Consider the following 20,147-nt stretch of genomic DNA (forward strand, 5'->3'; position numbering starts at 1 on the left):
GATATAGACTGGATCCAGAGTTAGATAAGATTTCTCATTAGTCACATGTACATCGAAACACACAGTGAAATACATTTTTGCGTAGAATGTTCTGGGGGCAGCCCACAAGTGTCGCCACACTTCTGGCGCCAATGTAGCACGCCCACAACTTCCTAACCCATACGTCTTTGGAATGTGGGAGGAAACCGGACCATCCAGAGAAAACCCACACAGACATGGGGAGAACGTGTAAACTCCTTACAGACAGTGGCTGGAATTGAATCCAGTTCACTGATGCTGTAATAGCGTTATGCTAACTGCTACACTACTGTGCCTGCCCACAGAGTTAGGCAGAGAAGTGACAGATGGAGTTCAATCCAGAAAAGTGTGAAGTGATTCACTTTGGAAGATTGAATGAGGGCAGAGTACAGGACTCTGAGCAGTGTGGAGGAACAGAAGGATCTTGGGGTCCACGTCCATAGATCCCTCAAAGTTGCTGCGCAAGTTGATAGGGTTGTTAAGAAGGCGTACGGTGTGTTGGCCTTCTTTAGTCAGGGAATTGAGTTCAAGAACCATGAGGTAATGTTGCAGCTCTATAAAACTCTGGTTAGACCACACTTGGAGTATTGTGTTCAGTTCTGGTCACCTCATTATAGGAAGGATGTGGAAGCTTTAGAGAGGGTGTAGGGGAGATTTACCAGGATGCTGCCTGGATTAGAGAACATGTCTTATGAAGATAGGTTGAGCGAGCTAGGGCTTTTCTCTTTGGAGCAAAGGAGGATGAGTGGTGACTTGACAGAGTTGTATAAGATTATGAGAGGCATAGATTGAGAGGCATGGACAGCCAGCACCTTTTCCCAGGGCAGCAATGGCCAAAACCAGAGGACATCAGTTTGTCAGAGGAGAAAAGTTTAGGGCAGATGTCAGAGGTAGGTCTTTTACACAGAGAGTGGTGGGTGCCTGGGACGCACTGCTGAGGTTGGTGATAGAGACTGATACAATAGGGACATTTAAAAGACTCTTAAATGGGCACATGGATGTAAGAAAAATGGAGGGTTATGGGCTGTGTGGGAGGGAAAGGTTAGATTGATCATAGAGTAGGTTTATATAGGTCGGCACGACATCGTGGGCCGAAGGGCCTGCTCCTGAGTTGTACTGTTCTATGTTCTATCAAGTTGTCCGATAACAGTTCAGGGTTAAAGTTTGGTCCCAGGACACTTGGCCAAGAGGGGAAAGGGGGTGGGGTATGAGAGAGTAGGTGGGTCCTCACCTTGATGCCAGAGAGCTCCTCTGACAGTGCAGAGCTCCCAAAGTACTTCCTGACGTTAACGTCCTTTGGACTTGAACCCAAACCCATCCATCTGGGGGTTGAGAGTGATGCCCAGCAAGCCACAGTCCATGCTGAGTTTGTGAAAGGCGCCATATCAATGCAAGTCTGTTGTTTTGGTTATTAATTTGGCTGACAGGCTATCAGACAGGATTTTGTGGGAATGGCCCTCGTTGTGCCCATTGTAAGCTGCTGGGTCCATCCCGGAGTGTTGTCAACATTAACCCTGTCTGCACCTGTCCCCTCAGCCACTGAGTATCTGTAGCAGTCCCTGGTTTAATTTTACATTCCCTGCTGTCTCCGTGGTTAGCGTTTAACTCACTGCCACTTCTCTTCCAGGAATTCCTGCCCGGAAGATGTTGTCTTCCCTCTGAGACTTCGTTTCCAAGCAACAAGCAGCAGCTCCCTCCCACTGACCACACCATCCCAAATGGTCAGGCTGCACTTGGGAACAGAGGGTTACAGTTAATGTTTCGAATTGTATTGATTAGTAAGCTGAAGCATTCCCACACCTGCTGAGTATTCCCAGAAAGGTTTATTTCAGATTCCTGCTTGCCTGCTTTTGTTAAATTCTGTAATTCCAGGTAACCTGTCCCTTTTCTCTCTCCTCCTGATCTCCCCAGTTTCCCCAGCACCCACTCCAGCCCCCATCACCCTGATTCTTTCCCCTCCTCCCACCCACTCCATTTGCGCATCACCCACACACCCCTCCCGCTGGGTCCCCTCCACTCTGATTAATAAATTACCCCAAATGAAAGATTTTGTAGTAACTAACCTGATCTCACAGAGTACCAAGGTGTTCTCTAGCTGACAAAGGAGTTTGGTTTGGTCACTAATGTCATGGCCAATTTGTGTACAGCGTCCCTGACTACCTGGGCTGCCAGGGGTGGGGGTGGACACAGATACGATAGAGGCACTAGGAGGCTCTCAGATAGGCACATGAATGTACAGAAAATGTGAACTGACCCCCACCTCCCTCCCGTGATTCCAGGCTCCACCTTCCTCTCCTATCAGATCCCACCATCTGCAGCCCTCTGTCACCTCCCGGCCTCTGTCACTGTTCCCACTCTCCCCTCCTCCATCTGCCTATCCCCCCTCCTCACCTGGATCTACCCATCACCTGCCAGCTCTTGCCCTCACCCCTTCCCCTCACCTCTTCATACTGACTATCTCCCATCTATTTTTCAATCCAGACATCGTCTCGACCCGAAGCGTCAACTGTCCATTTCCCCCCACAGATACTGCTCGACCCGCTGAGTTCCTCCAGTTTTTGTGTTGCTCCAGGTTCCAGCATCTCCCCTTTGTTTGAATTGTGGTTGCTTTCAGCTGCGTCCTGAGATAAGCTGAGATACAAACTTTTCTTCTTTCTTCTTTTCTTTCTCTTCCTAACCAGCCCAAGTTGCGTACTTCGGAGGAGGTTTCTCGTCCGCTCCACAGCTCACTTGCCCTCTCTACCTACCCATTGCGCTTCTCTCTGGCCTCGTCTACTGGCTCCAAGCCTGAGATCCTGACCTGCTGCCCAGCAACTTGACACTTGGAACCCTCTGTCTTCCACTGCCTCAGCTGTCCACGGTTTGAACAGAATTGAGAAAAAAAATGGCAAATGTTCTCTCTGTTGGTTTGCTACCTTTTGGTGCTCCATGCAGTCAAAGTCCAGATGAATACACGATCTCAGGCACACACAGAATGTTCCCATTGAATGTTAAAATTGCAGTGGGTGTCCCTTTGATCTCCTTCTGTAGAGTAATCCCAGGCCAGGCACACTTGAATACATCAAACCCAGGAGGTGTTTGATCGGAATTTGATTGTATGATACCAGAGCGATAAGCACAAAAGCCAGACAGTGAAGACCCAGAGGAGCATTCACACAGTGCACTGCACTCCTGATGTACACGTCACATGTGCGTGTGGTCACACACACACACACACACACACACACACACACTCATGCACATAAGTGGACACACTAACAAGTATGTGGACATACATGAGCACATAAACATGCATGATATACAGACATGTAAACCTATAGGGACATGCAAGAACATATACAGATGTCCAGACAAACATATGCACACTTACAGAGAGGCACACACACATAAGTGTGGATAAACAAACTGCCTACACAACATGCCTGTGCACACACACATACACACTGCAACATGTGGATGCATCTGCTTACAGGCACACACGCCTGCACATACACACATACACTGACACACACACCACACACACACACACACCTTACGCACACACTGACACACACACATGCATACACACACACCTTACACATAGACCGACACACACATGCATATACACACACACATCTTACACAGACACACCATACAAAACTTTCCTTTATCTCTACAACTATGCTTAATAAAAGTAACTTGGGTGTGATAGTTTCGACCGGCTGTACGTGGGATACAGTGGTTTGTTCTCAGGCCGAGCTGCAGTGGTGGGCTGTACGTGATGAGGTCGGGTCTCTCCATCATGTGTGACTCTGTGTCGTCCTCACTCTGTCCGGGACTTGACAAAGCAACCTCTCTGCAAACTTCTTCTGGCGCCGCCTCTTCAGTCGAGCTGCTATAGACCGGTCCAAGCTGGAACTGTCCCCAAGCCTGGCACAACCCCTGGAACGGCAGCAAAGGCGGGAGGGACCATTAGGAGGAAGCTCAGACACTGCTGGTGCACGGTGACTATGGCGAGGTGTTGTAGGGCCACCGGCTATTGCACTGGTTCATGGACATGTTGTATAACCGAGCTCGTGGCTACCCCACACCCACTGGAGACTGCGGGAGGAGGCCACTCGGCCCCTCAAGCCTGCCCTACCATTCAATATGATCACGGCCTCTTCTGTGTCAGTTCCCCAGACCCCTCAATTCCTCGATTTTTCCAGTACTTATCTATCTCCACCTTAAATATATCTAATGATCCGGCCTCCACTACTCTTGGGGGCAGACAATTCCAGAGATAGAGTGCGTTACAGGGTGCATTGGCAGTCTGGTCCATGGCTTTCCGAATGATTGAATTCCCACTCTCGCCCCAGCTGGGAAGCGACTCGATGGCTCTCCCCACAGAAGGCTGCATCACTGGGACTCAGGGAGCACCAAACTTTCTCCGCACAGTCTCTCCCACCTCCTGCTCCGGAGGGAGGGTCCAGGGAGTGCGGTCCCTCGCATCACTCTGCTCAGCTGTTGGAACGCTGTCTAACTTGGCAAAGGAAGGCAAGGCCAGTGGGGAAGCAGGCATCCTCCAGCAGCCCAGCACACACTGGGGCAGCTCAAAGAAGGAAATAAAGTTTATGAAAGAAACCAGGCTTTCACCCAACTTCCATATGAAGGGTCTCAACTTGAAACATCAACTGTCCATTTCCTCCCACAGATGCTGCCCGACCCGCTGAGTTCCTCCAGCAGATTGTTTTACACTCCAGGTTCCAGCATCTGCAGCCTCTAGTGTCTCCATTTTACCTGGCTCCTGATGGATTGACATCTCTGGTCCCAACACGCAGCCCTTCACTGCGGGTCCTGGCCCAGAACTGAATGCAGCCCCTTATGGTGTCTGTGGGTTTTAACAGACCATCAGCACATTGCTGCTGATCCAAACCACTGTGCCAGATCACAACAGGAGCAGCACTGGGAGGGAACTGGGTGTAGGCAGTGCTGGGACCAGCAGGTCATAGAGCCATACAGCACGGAAACAGGCCCTTCGGCCCAACTGGTCCATGCTGTCCAAGATTCCCATCTAAGCCAGTCCCATTTGCCCACGTTTGGCCCATATCCCTCTAAACCTTTCCGATCCGTGTATGTGTCCAAAGGGGGACCATTCACTCCACTCCCCATCCCCTCACCCCTTCCCCACACCCCTCCTATCACCAGCGGCACTGCTGAAGCGATAACCTCGGCGGGTCAGGAGACAGTGAACTGCGTGGGATGCCAGCCCAGGCCTCCGCCTTACCACGAACATCACAGACTCCCTGTCCTCACCTGACCAAGGCATTGGTTCAATCCCCACTCTCACTATCTCTTCTGATGTTATTTGATACAGGAAAAAAAACATGATTTCCAGGAGATACCCCCAAAGTTATGAGGAAATCTTTAAACTTATCTCAGCGCAAAAATAATGCTTGGAGTTGCCAGAAAATGATGTCATGGTCTGAGGTCCATGGGGTATGATGTCATCGTCTTGTGTGAGAATACGATGACCTTATGTTATTCTGAATGTGATGTCATAATGTTGTGCCTGGATATGATGTCATATTTTGCCTGCATATGATGTCATCGTGCCTGTGCCTAGATATGAAGTCATCATGTTGTACTTGAACACGATGCCATTACATTGGGTCTAGATATGATGTTATCACATTGTGCGTGACTGGGATGCTGTTATATTGAGCCCAGAGGTGATGTCGTGCTGTGTCTGGATATGATGTCATTGCATTGGATCTGGTTACGATATCATTGGGCTGCACCTGCCCAGGTGGAATTATGAAGCAGTCTCCCTTATGAGCTGACATTGCTCCGGGGAAGTAAACATTGGCTTCAGTCCATCTCCGGTTCCCGATCGGGACATTGAGGGAGGGAGCAGCATCTCCAGTCAGCAGCCTGCCCTGCTTCAGAGGGAGGTATGTGCTTAGGTTTAACGTCTTCTACCATCTCTACCCTGAACATCCGTTGGGACTGGGACTGGAAGGGAGTAGAGTTCTCCCAAGTGGGAATTCTTCACATCCATGGATGGGTTGACATTGCCAAGAAGGCACAGGGGTCAAAGCCGGGCTTGAGAGTTGTCCCATCCCAACCAGAGCCAGAAGCCTTGGCTCATTATTTCCATCCAGGAGCCAATCCCAGTTGTAGCAGAGGGATAAATTGGCTCACAGTAGAGTCATGCCCCCTTCCACCATCCTGGGGGCGGACTGGGAAGATGGCACACAACCCCACGTACAAGGCCCACGTCCCCAGCGAACCTTCGTTGCCTCAGGGATGGGCTTGCACATCAATAGTTGGCAACTTCTCAGACTACACAGGAGCGGAGGATCCTTTCTGCGTTTAGCCCCAGTGGGCCCACCCACTGAGGGTCTCAAGATGGTGACGTGAGTCCTCTTCCCACACCAGGGCGGTGGGAAGTTCTCGTCTCACTGACGGCCACAGTGGTGTCATCCAGGGTCACCTGTTCCGATTGGGTGAATATTGTCTTTGACCTATGGACGTGTCTTGCCCAATGAGCTATGGGTGTTGTCTGCTTCCTTCTGCTAGACAATGTGTATTGGTCACTGACAGTCCGCACATAAATACGCATTTCAGTGCCTCTGGTCTGTGTCTACTTCTTTCATTGGATCATTTTCAGCAGGTGGGCATTCCTGGGAATTTGCTTGCCATTGCAAGGGGCTGCCTGTTCCCATTCAGAGTCAACCAGGCTGGCCCTGGGATTGGTGTCACAGAGAGATGCAGCCTGGAAACAGGCCCTTTGGCCCACCAAGTCCATGCCGACCATCAACCACCCATCTACACTAATAAGACCATAAGATATAGGAGCAGAATTAAGCCATTTTTTTTCAACCCCTGTCTCCTGCCTTCTCCCCGTAACCCTTAACCCCCTTACCGATCGAGAATCTATCAATCTCTGCCTTAAATACACCCAATGACGGCCTCCACTGCCCTCTGTGGCAACAAATTCCACAGATTCACCGCCCTCTGGCTGAAGAAATGCCTCCTCATCTCAGTTCTAAAGGGACGTCCCTTTATTCTGAGGCTGTGCCCTCGGATCCTGGACTCTCCCACTGATGGAAACATCCTCTCCATCTAGGCCTTTCAGAATCTGGTAGGTTTTAATGAGATCCCCTCTCATCCTTCTGAACTCCATCGAGTACAGGCCTAGAGAGGTCCAATGCTCCTCATATGTCAACCCTTTCATTCCTGGGATCATTCTTGTGAACCTCCTCTGGACCGTCTCCAGGGCCAGCACAACTTTCCTTAGATACGGGGCCCAGAATTGCTCACAATATTCCAAATCCTACTACACGGATCCCATTTTATTCTCACCGCATTCCCATCAACTCCCCTCAGATTCTACCCCTCACCCACACACTAGGGGCAATTTACAGCGGCCAATTAACCCACCGATCCCGCACGTCTTTGGGATGTGGGAGGAAACCCAGCCAGTCACAGGGAGAACGTGCAAACTCCACACATACCTGAGGTCAGGATTGAACCCGGTTCTCTGGAGCTGTGAGGCAGCCGCTCTACCAGCTCACCAATGGGGCAACCCTGGCTGGTACTTTTATATGAGACTGAACTGGTTACAACTGTCTGACTGACAGCTCAGTCACTCAGCACAGGAGGAGGTCATTCAGCTGCTGTGCCTGTGTTGGCCCTTGGGAACATCTGCCAACCAGCTGCACCCAACACCATCCCAGCTCTTCCCCTGACCATGTTGCCTTTTCAAACATTTATCCAATTCTCTCCACCAAGCATGGTTCAGATTTTGTACACTGGAAGATCCCATGAGTCGCAGTGAGAAGACGCACGTTGGTGGGCAGAACGGGGACCTCACGTCACTGGGACGGTGCAAGAACCGGTGGGGAACATTGTGACGAACAGAGATATCTCAGCACACAAATCCCTCAATGTTGACCCACATCAGCAAGAGCCGGAAAGGAAAACATAGAATGGGAAGATATGGAAGTTATGCTGAACCTGTATCAGATCTTGGTTAGCCCATGCCTGAAGCACTGCGCACATTCTAGTACAGTATAGAAAATGTATAGAGGGACTGGACAGAGGTAGGAGTTGGGATGTTATGGTGAGGTTGTATAAGACATTGGCGAGGCCAAATTTGGAGTATTGTGTGCAGTTCTGGTCACCTAACTATAGGAAGGATATCAGTAAGATTGAAAGAGTGCAGAGGAGATTGACTAGAATGTTGCCGGGTCTTCAGGAGTTGAGTTACAGGGAAAGATTGAACAGGTTAGGAGTTTATTCCTTGGAGTGTAGAAGAATGAGGGGAGATTTGATAGAGGTTTACAAAATTATGAGGGGTATAGACAGAGTTAACGTGAGTAGGCTCTTTCCACCTAGACTAGGAGAGATGAGTACGAGAGGACATGGCTTTAGGGTGAAAGGGGAAAGGTTTAGGGGGAACTTCTTCACTCAAGGAGTGGTGGGAGTGTGGAACGAGCTGCCATCTGATGTAGTAAATGCGGGCTCACTCTTAAGGTTTAAGAATAAATTGGATAGATACATAGATGGGAGAGGTCTGGAGGGTGATGGACTGGGTGCAGGTAAATGGGACGAGCGGAATAAAGTTTCGGCACAGACTAGAAGGGCCGAATGGCCTGTTTTCTGTGCTGTAGTGTTCTATGGTTGTACGGGTGCGGAAAAGATTTACGAGCATGGTGCTTGGAATGCCACGGTGAATGATGAACAGCCTGGGTCACTTTTCTCCTGGGACACAAAGGCTGAGGGGACACCCAGTGGGGGGGTGTAAAGTGCCGAGGGGTGTTGATGGAGCGGATGCAGAGAGAATGTCTCCACTTGTGGGGAAGAGGGTAACCAGAGGCCGTCAGTGTCAGAGAGTCAGCAAGAAATACGACAGGGAATTCCAGAGAAACACCTTTAAGATTTAAGATTAATCGGGATTAGTCATGCATTGACGTGATGGTTATTTTGACTTTAACTGCCCATTGAGGCACAGAAACAGCACAGAAACAGGCCCTTCACCCCAACTGGTCCATGCTGACTAAGATACCCATCTAAGCCAATCCCATTTGCCCACATTTGGCCCGTATCCCTCAAACTTTCCTATCCATGTACCTGTCCAAGTTCTTTTTAAATGTTGTTAATGTAGCTGCCTCACCCACTTCCTCTGGCAGCTCGTTCCATGTACTGACCACCCTCTGGGTGAAAAAGTTGCCCCTCAGGTTCCTATTAAATCTCTCCCCTCTCACCTTAAACCTGTGCCGTCGAGTTCTATGCCCTGGGACAAAGAACTGACTGCATGCACCCTATCTATGCCCCTCATGATTTTATACACAAGAGGCTGAATGGAGTAATTCTTACACTGGCCTTGTACCCAAGGGAATCATGGTTTCATGAATAAGTCCAACACGATTCAGACAGATGGAAGAGACAATCTGAGACAAAGTCTTTGAAGACAAACTTTGTTTTGCTTAAAAATAAATCATTGCTGACCTACTGATAGCTGGAGACAGAGATTGCATAAACTTAACTAAAACAGCAGTTGCAAGAATGCAACTTATTTTAATACTGTAACGTTAAACCCAGAAGCATTCACAAATATTTCTCTTTAAACTCAAGCTATTAACCTTTATACCTCATACCCTCGGATCCCAGCGGAGTGGTCAGTTTGGGTGTGACCTGGGTGCAACTCTTTAATGGTCGACTGTTGCCTTCCTAGCAGTGTAAGAAACACCCCAGAGGGTGGTGGGTATATGGAACGAGCTGCCAGAGGAAGTGGGTGAGGCAGGTACATTAACAACATTTAAAAGGAACTTGAACAGGTACATGGATCGGAAAGGTTTAGAGGGATATAGACCAACCCCACAAACCTGCTCCACCGTTCATCCAGATTGTGCTGATCTCTTACCTCAGTGTTATTTTCCTTCACTACCTCCATATTCCTTGTTTCCTTAATATTCAGAAATCTGTCACTTTCTACTTTAAATTAATTTGATGACATCCCTTCAATTCCAAATTGTGAGAAATTTTGGGGCCCGTATCTAAGGAAGGATGTGCTGGCCCTGGGGAGGGTCCAGAGGAGGTTCACAAGAACGAGCCTGGGAATGAAAGGGTTAACTCATGAGGAGTGTTTGCTGTCTCCAGGCCTGTACTCACTGGAGTTCAGAAGGATGAGGGGGGACCTCATTGAAACCTACCGGATACTGAAAGGCCCGGATAGAGTGGACGTGGAGAGGATGCTTCCATCAGTGGGAGAGTCTAGGATCCGAGGACACAGCCTCAGAATAAAGGGACGTCCCTTTAGAACTGAGATGAGGAGGAATTTCTTCAGCCTGTGGAATTCGTTGCCACAGAGGGCTGTCGAGGCCAAGTCATTGGGTGTATTTAAGGCAGAGATTGTTAGGTTCTTGATTGGTAAGGGGGTTAAGGGTTATGGGGAGAAGGCAAGAGAATGGAGTTGAAAAAATCAGGCATGATTGTATGGCGGAGCAGACTTGATGGGCCGAATGGCCTAATTCTACTCCCATCTGTTATGGTTCACCACTCCCTCAGAGGGAAGAAATCTCATCTCGGTCCTAACTGTGCCTCTGGCCCTAGACTCCTCAACCAGAGGAAAGCCCCTCCTTGCAGCCTCCCCATCAACCCCTGTAAGAATTTTATGTTTTAATGAAATTTCTAAACCGAGAATACAGGCCCAGTTTGCTCAATCTTACACGGCATCCCACTATCCCTGGAACCGGCCTGGTGAATCTTCACCTTCTCTATGGCAGGTCCATCCTTTCTTTGGTAAGCAAAGCAAAACTGTCTACAATATTCCAGCTACGGTCTTACAAAGGCCTCTATATAATTGTAGTAGGACATCTCGTCACTTGTACTCAAATCCTCTCACAATAAAGGTTAATATACCATCTGTCTCCTTAGTCATTTGCTGTACCTGTATATTGGCTTTCAGTATCTTCTGTACAATCATACCCAGGTCTTTTGAACATCAACACTACCCACTTTAAGCAGGGTGGACAACTGGTCAGTGTTTTGCAGCCACTTATGTATCCTTGCATCTGATTAGTCTTATGTCTTGCATACCGTTCATACAGGTCATTTCATCACATCAAGGCATTGAGGTAGTACAAGGGAAAACAATAACAGAATGCAGAATAAAGTGTTACAGTTACAGAGAAAGTGAAGTGCAGGCAGACAGTAAGGTGTGAGGTCACAGTGAGGTAGGATGCCAACAATGGCCAATGTCAATTCATTACCATTGATCCCCACAAGATCACTGTATCTGAACATGCTCTGCCAACTCATACAGCATGGAAACGGGCCATTCGGCCCATCATGTCCATGCCGACCATTGGGCACCCATCTGTATTAGTTCCATCTTCCAGAACTTGGCCCCTAGCCTTCTATCCCTGGGCGATACAAGTGCTCGTCTGGACACTTCTCAAAGCCTGTCAGTGACTCTGCTTCCACCACTCTCCCAGGCAGTGTGTTCCAGGTACTCAGCACCCTCTGGGTGAGAAAGGTCCCCCTCAGATGATAGAAGGCTGGAGGCCAAGTGCAGGGAGAAGGGACCCAGCCTCTCCACTCTCTCGACATATCTCCTGCCATCTTAATCTGTGCAGAGTGGGCAGAGTTTATGGTAAAAGTCCGCTGGCTCCCGAGAGCACCTGGTGCTAATAGTTTGGCCAGTTCTACGACAGGTCAGACTGCGCTAAACCGATTGGGAGCTCTTACACCCACACCAAGTTGTTGGCTTAGATCAGCTCTTGCTATAGATTCCCTGAGTTCCATTCGGCTGCCTTCAGTGGGGCTGGAGACAGACGGCTGGTCAGGTAGCATTTCTGGAGAGAGAAACCGGGACAATAGAGGGGTCACTGAGTCAGAGTTAGAGATGGATATAGTGAGATCGTTTCCAATTTCCACTGGACATTGGATTCCCTGCTGACTGCCCATTTATATTCACTTTCATTGATGCTGTAGATTCCCACTTACAACTCCCATATTTCCTTATGGTACAAAGAAGGCCATTCGGCCCTGAGACTCCATACCAGCCCGCAAAGCAATCCTATTCCAAATTAATTTTCCCTGTTCTATTCTCCTCACATTCCCATCAACTCCCCCCAGATTCGACCCCTCACCTACACACTGGATGCAATTTACAATTAACCCACCAACTTGCATGTCTTTGGGGGTGTGGGATGAAACCAGAACATCCGGGGGAAACCCACGTGGTCATAGAACATAGAACAGTACAGCACAGAAACAGGCCCTCAGCCCACAATGTTGTGCCGACCTAATTAAACTGGTAATTAAACACCTAACTAAACTAATAATATCCCTATCCCTCCAGTCTCTGCATATTCATGTGCCTATCTAAGACCCTCTCAAATGTCTCTATCATATCTGCGTCCACCACTACCCCTGGCAGCACATTCCAGGCACCCACCGCTCTGTGTAAAAAACTTGCCCTGCACATCTCCTTTGAACTTACCCCCATCTCACCTTAAATGCATGCCCTCTTGTATTAGCCATTCTAACCCCGGGATAAAGATACTGGATGTCTACTCCATTTATGCCTCATAAACTTCTGTCAGGTCTCCCCTCAGCCTCCGACGCTCCAGAGAAAACAACCCAAGTTTGTCCAAACTTTCCTTACATCTCAAGCCCTCTAATCCAGGCAGCATCCTGGTGAACCTCTTCTGCACCCTCTCCAAAGCCTCCACACCCTTCCTGTAATGGGGAGGTGACCTGAATTGAATGCAATACTCCAAGTGCGTTCTAACCAGAGTTTTATAAAGCTGCAACATAACTTCCTGACTCTTGAACTCAGTGCCTCAACTAATAAAGTCCACAATGCCTGTCACAGGGAGAAGGTGCAAACTCCACACAGACAGCACCCGAGGTCAGGATTGGATGCGGGTTGCTCGACCCTGTGAAGCAGCAGCTCCTACTGAATGCTGCACTAAATCAAATTAAGGATTTCTCTGATCCCCATAACGTTACACGCAGAAGTAACCGACAGGGATACAAATGCTCTCACTCTAGAATAAAACAGAAGATGCTGGGAATACACGGCACTTTCTCTGTAACTGTAACACTACGTTCTGTATTCTGTTTTCCTTTTTACTACCTCGACGTACTTATATACAAAATGATCTGTCTGGATGGCACACAAGCAAAGCTTTTCACTGTATATCGGTACACGTGACAATAATAAACCAATTTCAATATCAATACTCAGCATGTTAAGGCAGCATCTGTGGTTGTAGAATCAGGGTCAATGCCTCAGGTCAATGGCCCTCTTCTCAGTGTTGACAATTTCAATTTATGCCCATTGATTTGAGTACACGGAGAGACGCCCCATTCCAATTATATAGAGCCCTGATGAAGCACATATGAAATGTTGCGTATAGATCCAGTTCCCCTGTCCGAGATCTTTATCCAACAGCAGGAGTGCAACCGAGGGTTCACCAGATTGATTCCTGGAATCAGTGGGATTACCCGATGAGGAGAGTGGAAGGAGATGAAGCCTACGCTCTCTCGAGTTTCGAAGAATGTGAAATGATCTCTCTGAACTGTACAAAGTTCTGAAGGGGTTCACAGGCTGGGGTGTGCTTCCCCTGCTGGGGGTGTCTAGACCAAGGGTTACAGACTTCAGGGCACAGATGAGAAGGAATGTCCTCACCCAGCATCATTGGGATACCCTACCCAAGAGGTCTGGGGAGGCTCAGTCACTCGACAGGGATTGATAGGTTTTCAGGTGTTCAGGGAATCAAGGGAATAGGACAGTGCAGGGAAATGGTGCTGAGGTCAAAGATCAGGGATGAAATCCAATGGTGGGACAGGCATGAGGGATGAAGGGCCGACTGTTGCTTTTGTTCTTATTGGAATAGGAGTGGGCCATTCAGCCCCTCAAGGTTATTCTCGCAATCAAAAGACGGTGGCTGGTTAGGATCATCAGTATGGAAATGAATTCTGAGTGGCAGCTCCCCATCAACTATTAGCCAAGGCCCATTGGCATAGAGTCAGAGAGTTGTACAGCAATAGAAACAGGCCCTTCGGCCCACTATGTCTATGCTGACCACCATGCCTGTCTATACTAACCCCACTTGCCTGCAGTAATTCCATCTCCCTCTCATTCAAGTACCTGTCCAGATGCCTCTTAAATGTTGTTAACTGTTCCTGCCTCCACCACCCCCTCTGGCAGCTCATTCCAGATACCCACTACTCTTTGTATGAAAAATTCCTCCCTCAGATCCCCTTTAAACCTCCTCCTTCTCACCTTAAACCTATGCCCTCTTGTTTTAGATGCCCCTGCCATGGGAATCAGACTCTGACAATTTACCCTATCTATGCCTCTCATAAGTTTATGTACCTGTATCATGTCACCTCTCAGTCTGCTTTGCTCCAGGGAAAACAGTCCCAGCCTATCCAATCTCTCCTTATAGCTTTAGTCCCCCAGGAACCGTTGTCTGAATCTTTTCGAGCTTAACTACAGCCTTCCCAAACAGCCCACAGTATTCCAAGGGCGGCCTAACCAACATTTTGGACAACTGTAGCATGATGTCCCAACTCCTGTACTCATTGCCACAGATGATGAAGGCAAACACCTTCTTCACCGCCCTGTCTACCTGTGCTACCACTTTCAGGGAACTCTGGACTTCGTCAGAACTGAAAAGGAGACAAAAAAAAAACAAAAGCTGCAGGGAGTGTTGGGAAGTGGGCTGTCTCTGATAGGGCAAAACCAGGTTGACCAAGCTGTACACAAGGTTATCTAGTCCACCAGACAAGATGCTGGAGGAGCTCAGCAGATCAGGTCAGGCAACATCTGTGGAGGGAGACACAGGAGACTACAGATGCTGGAATTGGAGCAACACACAATCTGCTGGAGGAACTCAGCGGGTCGGGCAGCATCTGTGGAGGGAAATGGACAGTCGATGTTTCAGGTCAAGACCCTTCATCAGGACTGGAAAGAAAGAGGGGAGAGAGCCGGTATAAAGAGGTGGAGGGAAGGGGTGGAGCAAGAGCTGGCAGTGATAGGTGGATCCAGGGGAGGGGGTGATGGGCAGGAGAGGGAGGGGGGAGAGTGGTACTGATGTCAGAAGCTGGGAGGTGAGAGGTGGTAGTGACAAAGGGCTAAAAAAGTTGGAATCTTCTTCAGCCCTTTTGGGTCCAGACCCTTCATCTGGATTGCCGAAACCCGAAAGGTCGACTGTCCATTTCCCTCCACAGATGCTGCCTGACCCGCCGAGTTCCTCCTGCATTTGGTATATTGCTCCAGATTCCAGCATCTGCAGTCTCTCGTGTCTCCAGGGTTATTCAGTCAGTGAGTGAATGGGAGCAGTTTGAGAGTGAGGACCTGGACGGAAGAACGTGGCAGCTGTGAAATGCAGAAGGTGAGGACATCTCCACACTGCCCTGCCCCACTCTCCCTGCACCTTAACCAGCTTCTTTTGTCTCCTTTCCAGTTCTGACGAAGGGCCTTTGATCTGAAACACTGACTTTTTCTTTACAAGGTAACGTGCCTTAATGACTACTGACCGCTGGCTCTGACATCCACCATCATGAAGTGCTTCGAGAAGTTGATCAGGGTACGCATCAGCTCCAGCCTCCCAGATAACCTGGACCCACTGCAATTCGCCTATCGGCGAAACAGGTCTACAGCGTACGCCATCTCCCTGGCCCTACACTCAGCTCTGGAGCATCTGGACAGTAAAGGCACATACGTTAGACTATTGTTTATTGACTACAGCTCTGCCTTCAATACTGTAATTCCAAGCATCACCAAACTCTGAGACCTGGAACTCAACAGCTCCCTCTGTAACTGGATCCTTGATTTTCTGACCAACAGACCGCAATCAGTGAGGATAGGCAGCAACACCTCTGGCACGATTATTCTCAACACTGGTGCCCCACAAGGCTGCGTCCTCAGCCCCCTACTCTACTCCCTATACACTCATGACTGTGTGGTCAGATTTTGCTCTAACTCCATCAGGAAGTTTGCAGACGATACCACCGTAGTGGGCCATATCTCAAATAACAATGTTGGAGTACAGGAAGGAGATAGAGAGCTTAGTGACATGGTGTCATGACAACAACCTTTCCCTCAATGTCAGAAAAACAAAAAAGCTGGTCATTGACTTCAGGAAAGGGGGTGGTGCACATGCTCCTGTCTACATCAATGGTGCTGAGGTCGAGAGGGTGGAGAGCTTCAAGTTCCTAGTAGTGAACATCCCCAATAGCCTGTCCTGGTCCAACCACATAGATGCTATGGCCAAGAAAGCTCACCAGCGCCTCTACTTCCTCAGGAGGCTAAAGAAATTCAGTATGTCCCCTTTGACACTGACCAACTTTTATCGATGCACCATAGAAAGCATCCTATCTGGATGCATCACGGCTTGGTATGGCAACTGCTCTGTCCAGGACCGCAAGAAACTGCAGAGAGTTGTGGACACAGCCCAGCGCATCATGGAAACCAGCCTCCCCTCCATGGACTCTGTCTATACCTCTCGCTGCCTTGGTGAAGCAGCCAGCATAATCAGAGACCCCACCCACCCGGGTCATTCTCTCTTCTCCCCTCTTCCATCAGGTAGAAGATACAGGAGCCTGAGGGCACGTACCACCAGACTTAAGGACAGCTTCTACCCCACTGTGATAAGACTATTGAACGGTTCCCTTATACGATGAGATGGACTCTTGACCTCATAATCTACCTTGTTGTGACCTTGCACCTTATTGTCTACCTGCAATGCACTTCCCTGTAGCTGTGACACTTTACTCTGTACCCCGTTATTGTTTTTTTTACCTATATTACCTCAATGCACTCTGTACTAACTCAATGTAACTGCACTGTGTAATGAATTGACCTGTACGATCGGTATGCAAGACAAGTTTTTCACTGTACCTCAGTACAAGTGACAATAATAAACCAATTCCAATACCAGTAAGACTATTGAACAGTTCCCTTATACGATGAGATGGACTCTGACCTCACAATCTACCTCATTATGACCTTGCACCTTATTGTCTACATGTACTGCACTTTCTCTGCAGCTGTGACACTTTACTCTGTATTCTTTTATTGTTTTTACCCTGTACTACCTCAATGGACTCTGTAATACCTCAATGCACTCTGTACTACCTTAATACACTGTGTAAAGAATTGATCTGTATGATCGGTATGCAAGGCAAGTTTTTCACTGTACCTCGGTACAAGTGACAATAATAAACCAATAGCAATATCCACAGAGGCTGCCTGACCTGCTGAACCATCCCAGCATTTTCTGCTTTTGGTTTCTATTTCCAGCATCTGCAGTTGTTTTATTTCATTTCCATTTAAGCCTCAGTAGTTGAGTTCTAATGCACAACCAGTGAGTGCCAAGCCAACCATGACCAGCAGCGGAGGGGCAGAATCCCCACGAGGGAAGGGTGAGGGCCTGCTACCTCCCGTTGAGTTCAGAACCATGCTTGCAGTTCGAAACAAATCATTTTCTATATATTTTCAAGTAAATCTCTGTATAAATTGCATCATGCAAAGTCCTTCACAGTTTAATTAAAATAACTGAGATTAAAGTACTCATGCCAAACATTTGCTGAACAGATTAGTCTGGGGAACATAATTAAATTCTCTCTTCTCTTTCACCCCTCCAGGGAAAACACTTCATTGATCATTTAGTCCGCAGTGTAGTTCAATTGAGACACTATCGGTGAAATGATCGAGTGGTTGCGGGTCATTTGAAGCTGCTCGACCCATGATAACAACCCCTTCACCCCGAGATTACTGGAAACTGTGTGACAAACTATGAGGTGTTTTCAAACATTCTTTAGTTCTAACTTTATTTTACAAACTTAATGGATCCGTGGTGCATTTCATTGAGACTTTCTGAACATAACCGTAGCCATTTTTCAAAGTGCAGTTGCTGTTGTATTGTAGGAAGTAAGAAGATAAACTGTACAGAGCAAGATCCCATAAACAGCAAACTAGTGAGGAACAGCACCTCATATTCCGCTTGGATAGTCCACAACCCGACGGCATGAACAGTGAATTCTCCAACGTCTGGTAACCTGCTCCCCTCTGTCCCCTTTCTCGCTCCTCCTGATCTCCCCAGTTCCCCCTACACCCACCCCAGCCCCCATCACCCTGTTTCTCTCCCTTCCTCCTCCCACTCCATCTTCCCATCACCCACACACCCCTCCTACTGGTTCTCCTCCCCACCTCCCTCCCGTAATTCCAGGCTCCACCTTCCTCTCCTATCAGATCCCACCACCTGCAGCCCTGTGTCACCTCCACCCGTCACCTCCCGGCCTCTGTCGCTGTTCCCACTCTCCCCTCCTCCATCTGCCTACCACCCCTCCTCACCTGGATCCACCCATCACCTGCCAGCTCTTGACCCACCCCTTCCCTCCACCTTTCAGTCCAAATGAAGGGTCTCGACCCGAAACGTCAACCGTCCATTTCCCTCTGCAGATGCTGCCTGACCGGCTGAGTTCCTCCAGCACCTTGTGTGTTGCTCCAGATTCCAGCATCTGTAGTCTCTTGTGTCTCAAGCAAACTGATAATGTGCAGGTCAACTGTGTTAATGGGAATAGCTCCTGGGAGAACTCTCCTGCTCCTCTTCAGATGGTGTTGTGGAGTCTTTTACACCTGAGCCAGGGTCTTGGGAATGATGGCTCCTCCGACAGTGTGGCTCTCCCTCAGATCATCGTGCTCAAGAGTGACTGGGATTTGAATGGTCAACTTTGGGCTGTTGAGAAAGGTCAGTGAAGAAGTGAGAGGGTGACTCATTCAGCTGTAGTTAATAGTCCAAGAAGATTTGTATGTTTCTCTGCCATTGGGAGGTAGGGAGAATCCACTGGGTTCAAGGGGTTACCTCTGAACCACTATACCCTTCCAAATGACCATTCAGAGAAATTATGATCTTGCTATTATATAGCACCTTCTGCATTCTCATCACTTCCCAATGCTGTGGATGGAGTGTATTGGGAATTCCAGAGGGCATTCAAAACGTGTTGTGTAAAGAGTCAGTGTACAAGGTAAGAGCTTGTAGCATTGGGAATAACATTGGGAGGTATGGAAAAAGAATAGAACATACAGAAACAGAGGCTGTCTCTCACACACACATACATGCACACACACACACACACACACACACACACACACATGCAGACACACACATGCAGACACACAAACACGCAGAGGAGAGTGTCATATCCAAGGGAGTCCCACACCAGTGCAACACACACTCACTGCAGTGAGTCACACCTGGAGCTACACACTCACCGACACTATGGCCAAGAAAGCAAACCAGCACCTCTACTTCCTCAGGCTAGGGAAATTCAGCATGTCCCTGATGACCCTCACCAACTTTTGTTGATGTACCTTAGAAAGCATCCTATCCAGATGCATCATGGCTTGGTACGGCAACTGCTCTGCCCAGGACCGTAAGAAACTGCAGAGAGTTGTGGACACAGCTCAGCACATCATGGAAACCAGCCTCCCCTCCATGGACTCTGTCTACACTTCCTCCTGCCTCGGGAAAGCAGCCGACATAATCAGAGACCCCTCCCACCCTGGCCATTGTTTCTTCACCCCCTCCCATCGGGCAGAAGATGCAAAAGCCTGAAAGCACGTATACACCAGGCTCAAGGACAGCTTCTATCCTGCTGTTACAAGACTCTTGAATGGACCCCTTGTTCATTAAAGATGAACTCTTCGTCTCCCAACCTACCTTATCATGGCCCTTGCACCTTATTGTCTGCCTGCACTGCACTTTCTCTGTAACTGTAACACTTTATTCTGCATTCTGTTATTGTTTTCCTTTTGTATTACCTCGATGTACTAATGTACAGAATGATCTGGCTGGATGGCATGCAAACAAAGCTTTTCACTGTATCTTGGTACATGTGACAATAATAAACCAATTACCAATTACCACAGCAGTGTGTCACACCCAGAGCAACACACCTACTGCAGTGAGTCACACCTTGGGGAACACAAACAGTGTCACACCCGGAGAAGCACACACACTATAGTGTGTGTAACACCCAGAGCAACGCACACACACACATTCACACACACACACACACACACACACACACACACACAGGAGTGTGTCACACCCAGGAGAACACACACACACACACACTGG

General features: G+C 48.5%; 2 protein-coding genes across 4 annotated transcripts in view; one reads left to right on the forward strand and one right to left on the reverse strand.

Moving 5' to 3' along the window:
* Positions 1–3,549, forward strand: part of crtac1b (cartilage acidic protein 1b) — a 200,243-nt gene extending 196,694 nt beyond the window's left edge. The window contains exon 15 of one of the 2 annotated variants that reach the window (XM_052027207.1): positions 1,646–3,548. In XM_052027207.1, the coding sequence (XP_051883167.1) occupies positions 1,646–1,680 (35 nt within the window). In that variant the 3' untranslated portion in view covers positions 1,681–3,548. Of the gene's footprint in view, positions 1–1,645 lie in introns of both variants that reach the window. The other variant, XM_052027206.1, reaches the window with a different exon arrangement.
* A 77-nt stretch (positions 3,550–3,626) lies between these two features.
* The window catches only part of LOC127576636 (golgin subfamily A member 7B-like), a 47,584-nt gene continuing 31,063 nt past the window's right edge, over positions 3,627–20,147 (reverse strand). Inside the window, exon 7 of one of the 2 annotated variants that reach the window (XR_007957259.1) lies at positions 3,627–3,939. The gene's annotated coding sequence lies outside the window, so the exon portion shown is untranslated. Of the gene's footprint in view, positions 3,940–18,389; positions 18,744–20,147 lie in introns of those variants that run through there. The other variant, XR_007957260.1, reaches the window with a different exon arrangement.

This window comes from Pristis pectinata, chromosome 12 (assembly GCF_009764475.1).
Source record: "Pristis pectinata isolate sPriPec2 chromosome 12, sPriPec2.1.pri, whole genome shotgun sequence".
Classification (NCBI taxonomy): domain Eukaryota; kingdom Metazoa; phylum Chordata; class Chondrichthyes; order Rhinopristiformes; family Pristidae; genus Pristis; species Pristis pectinata.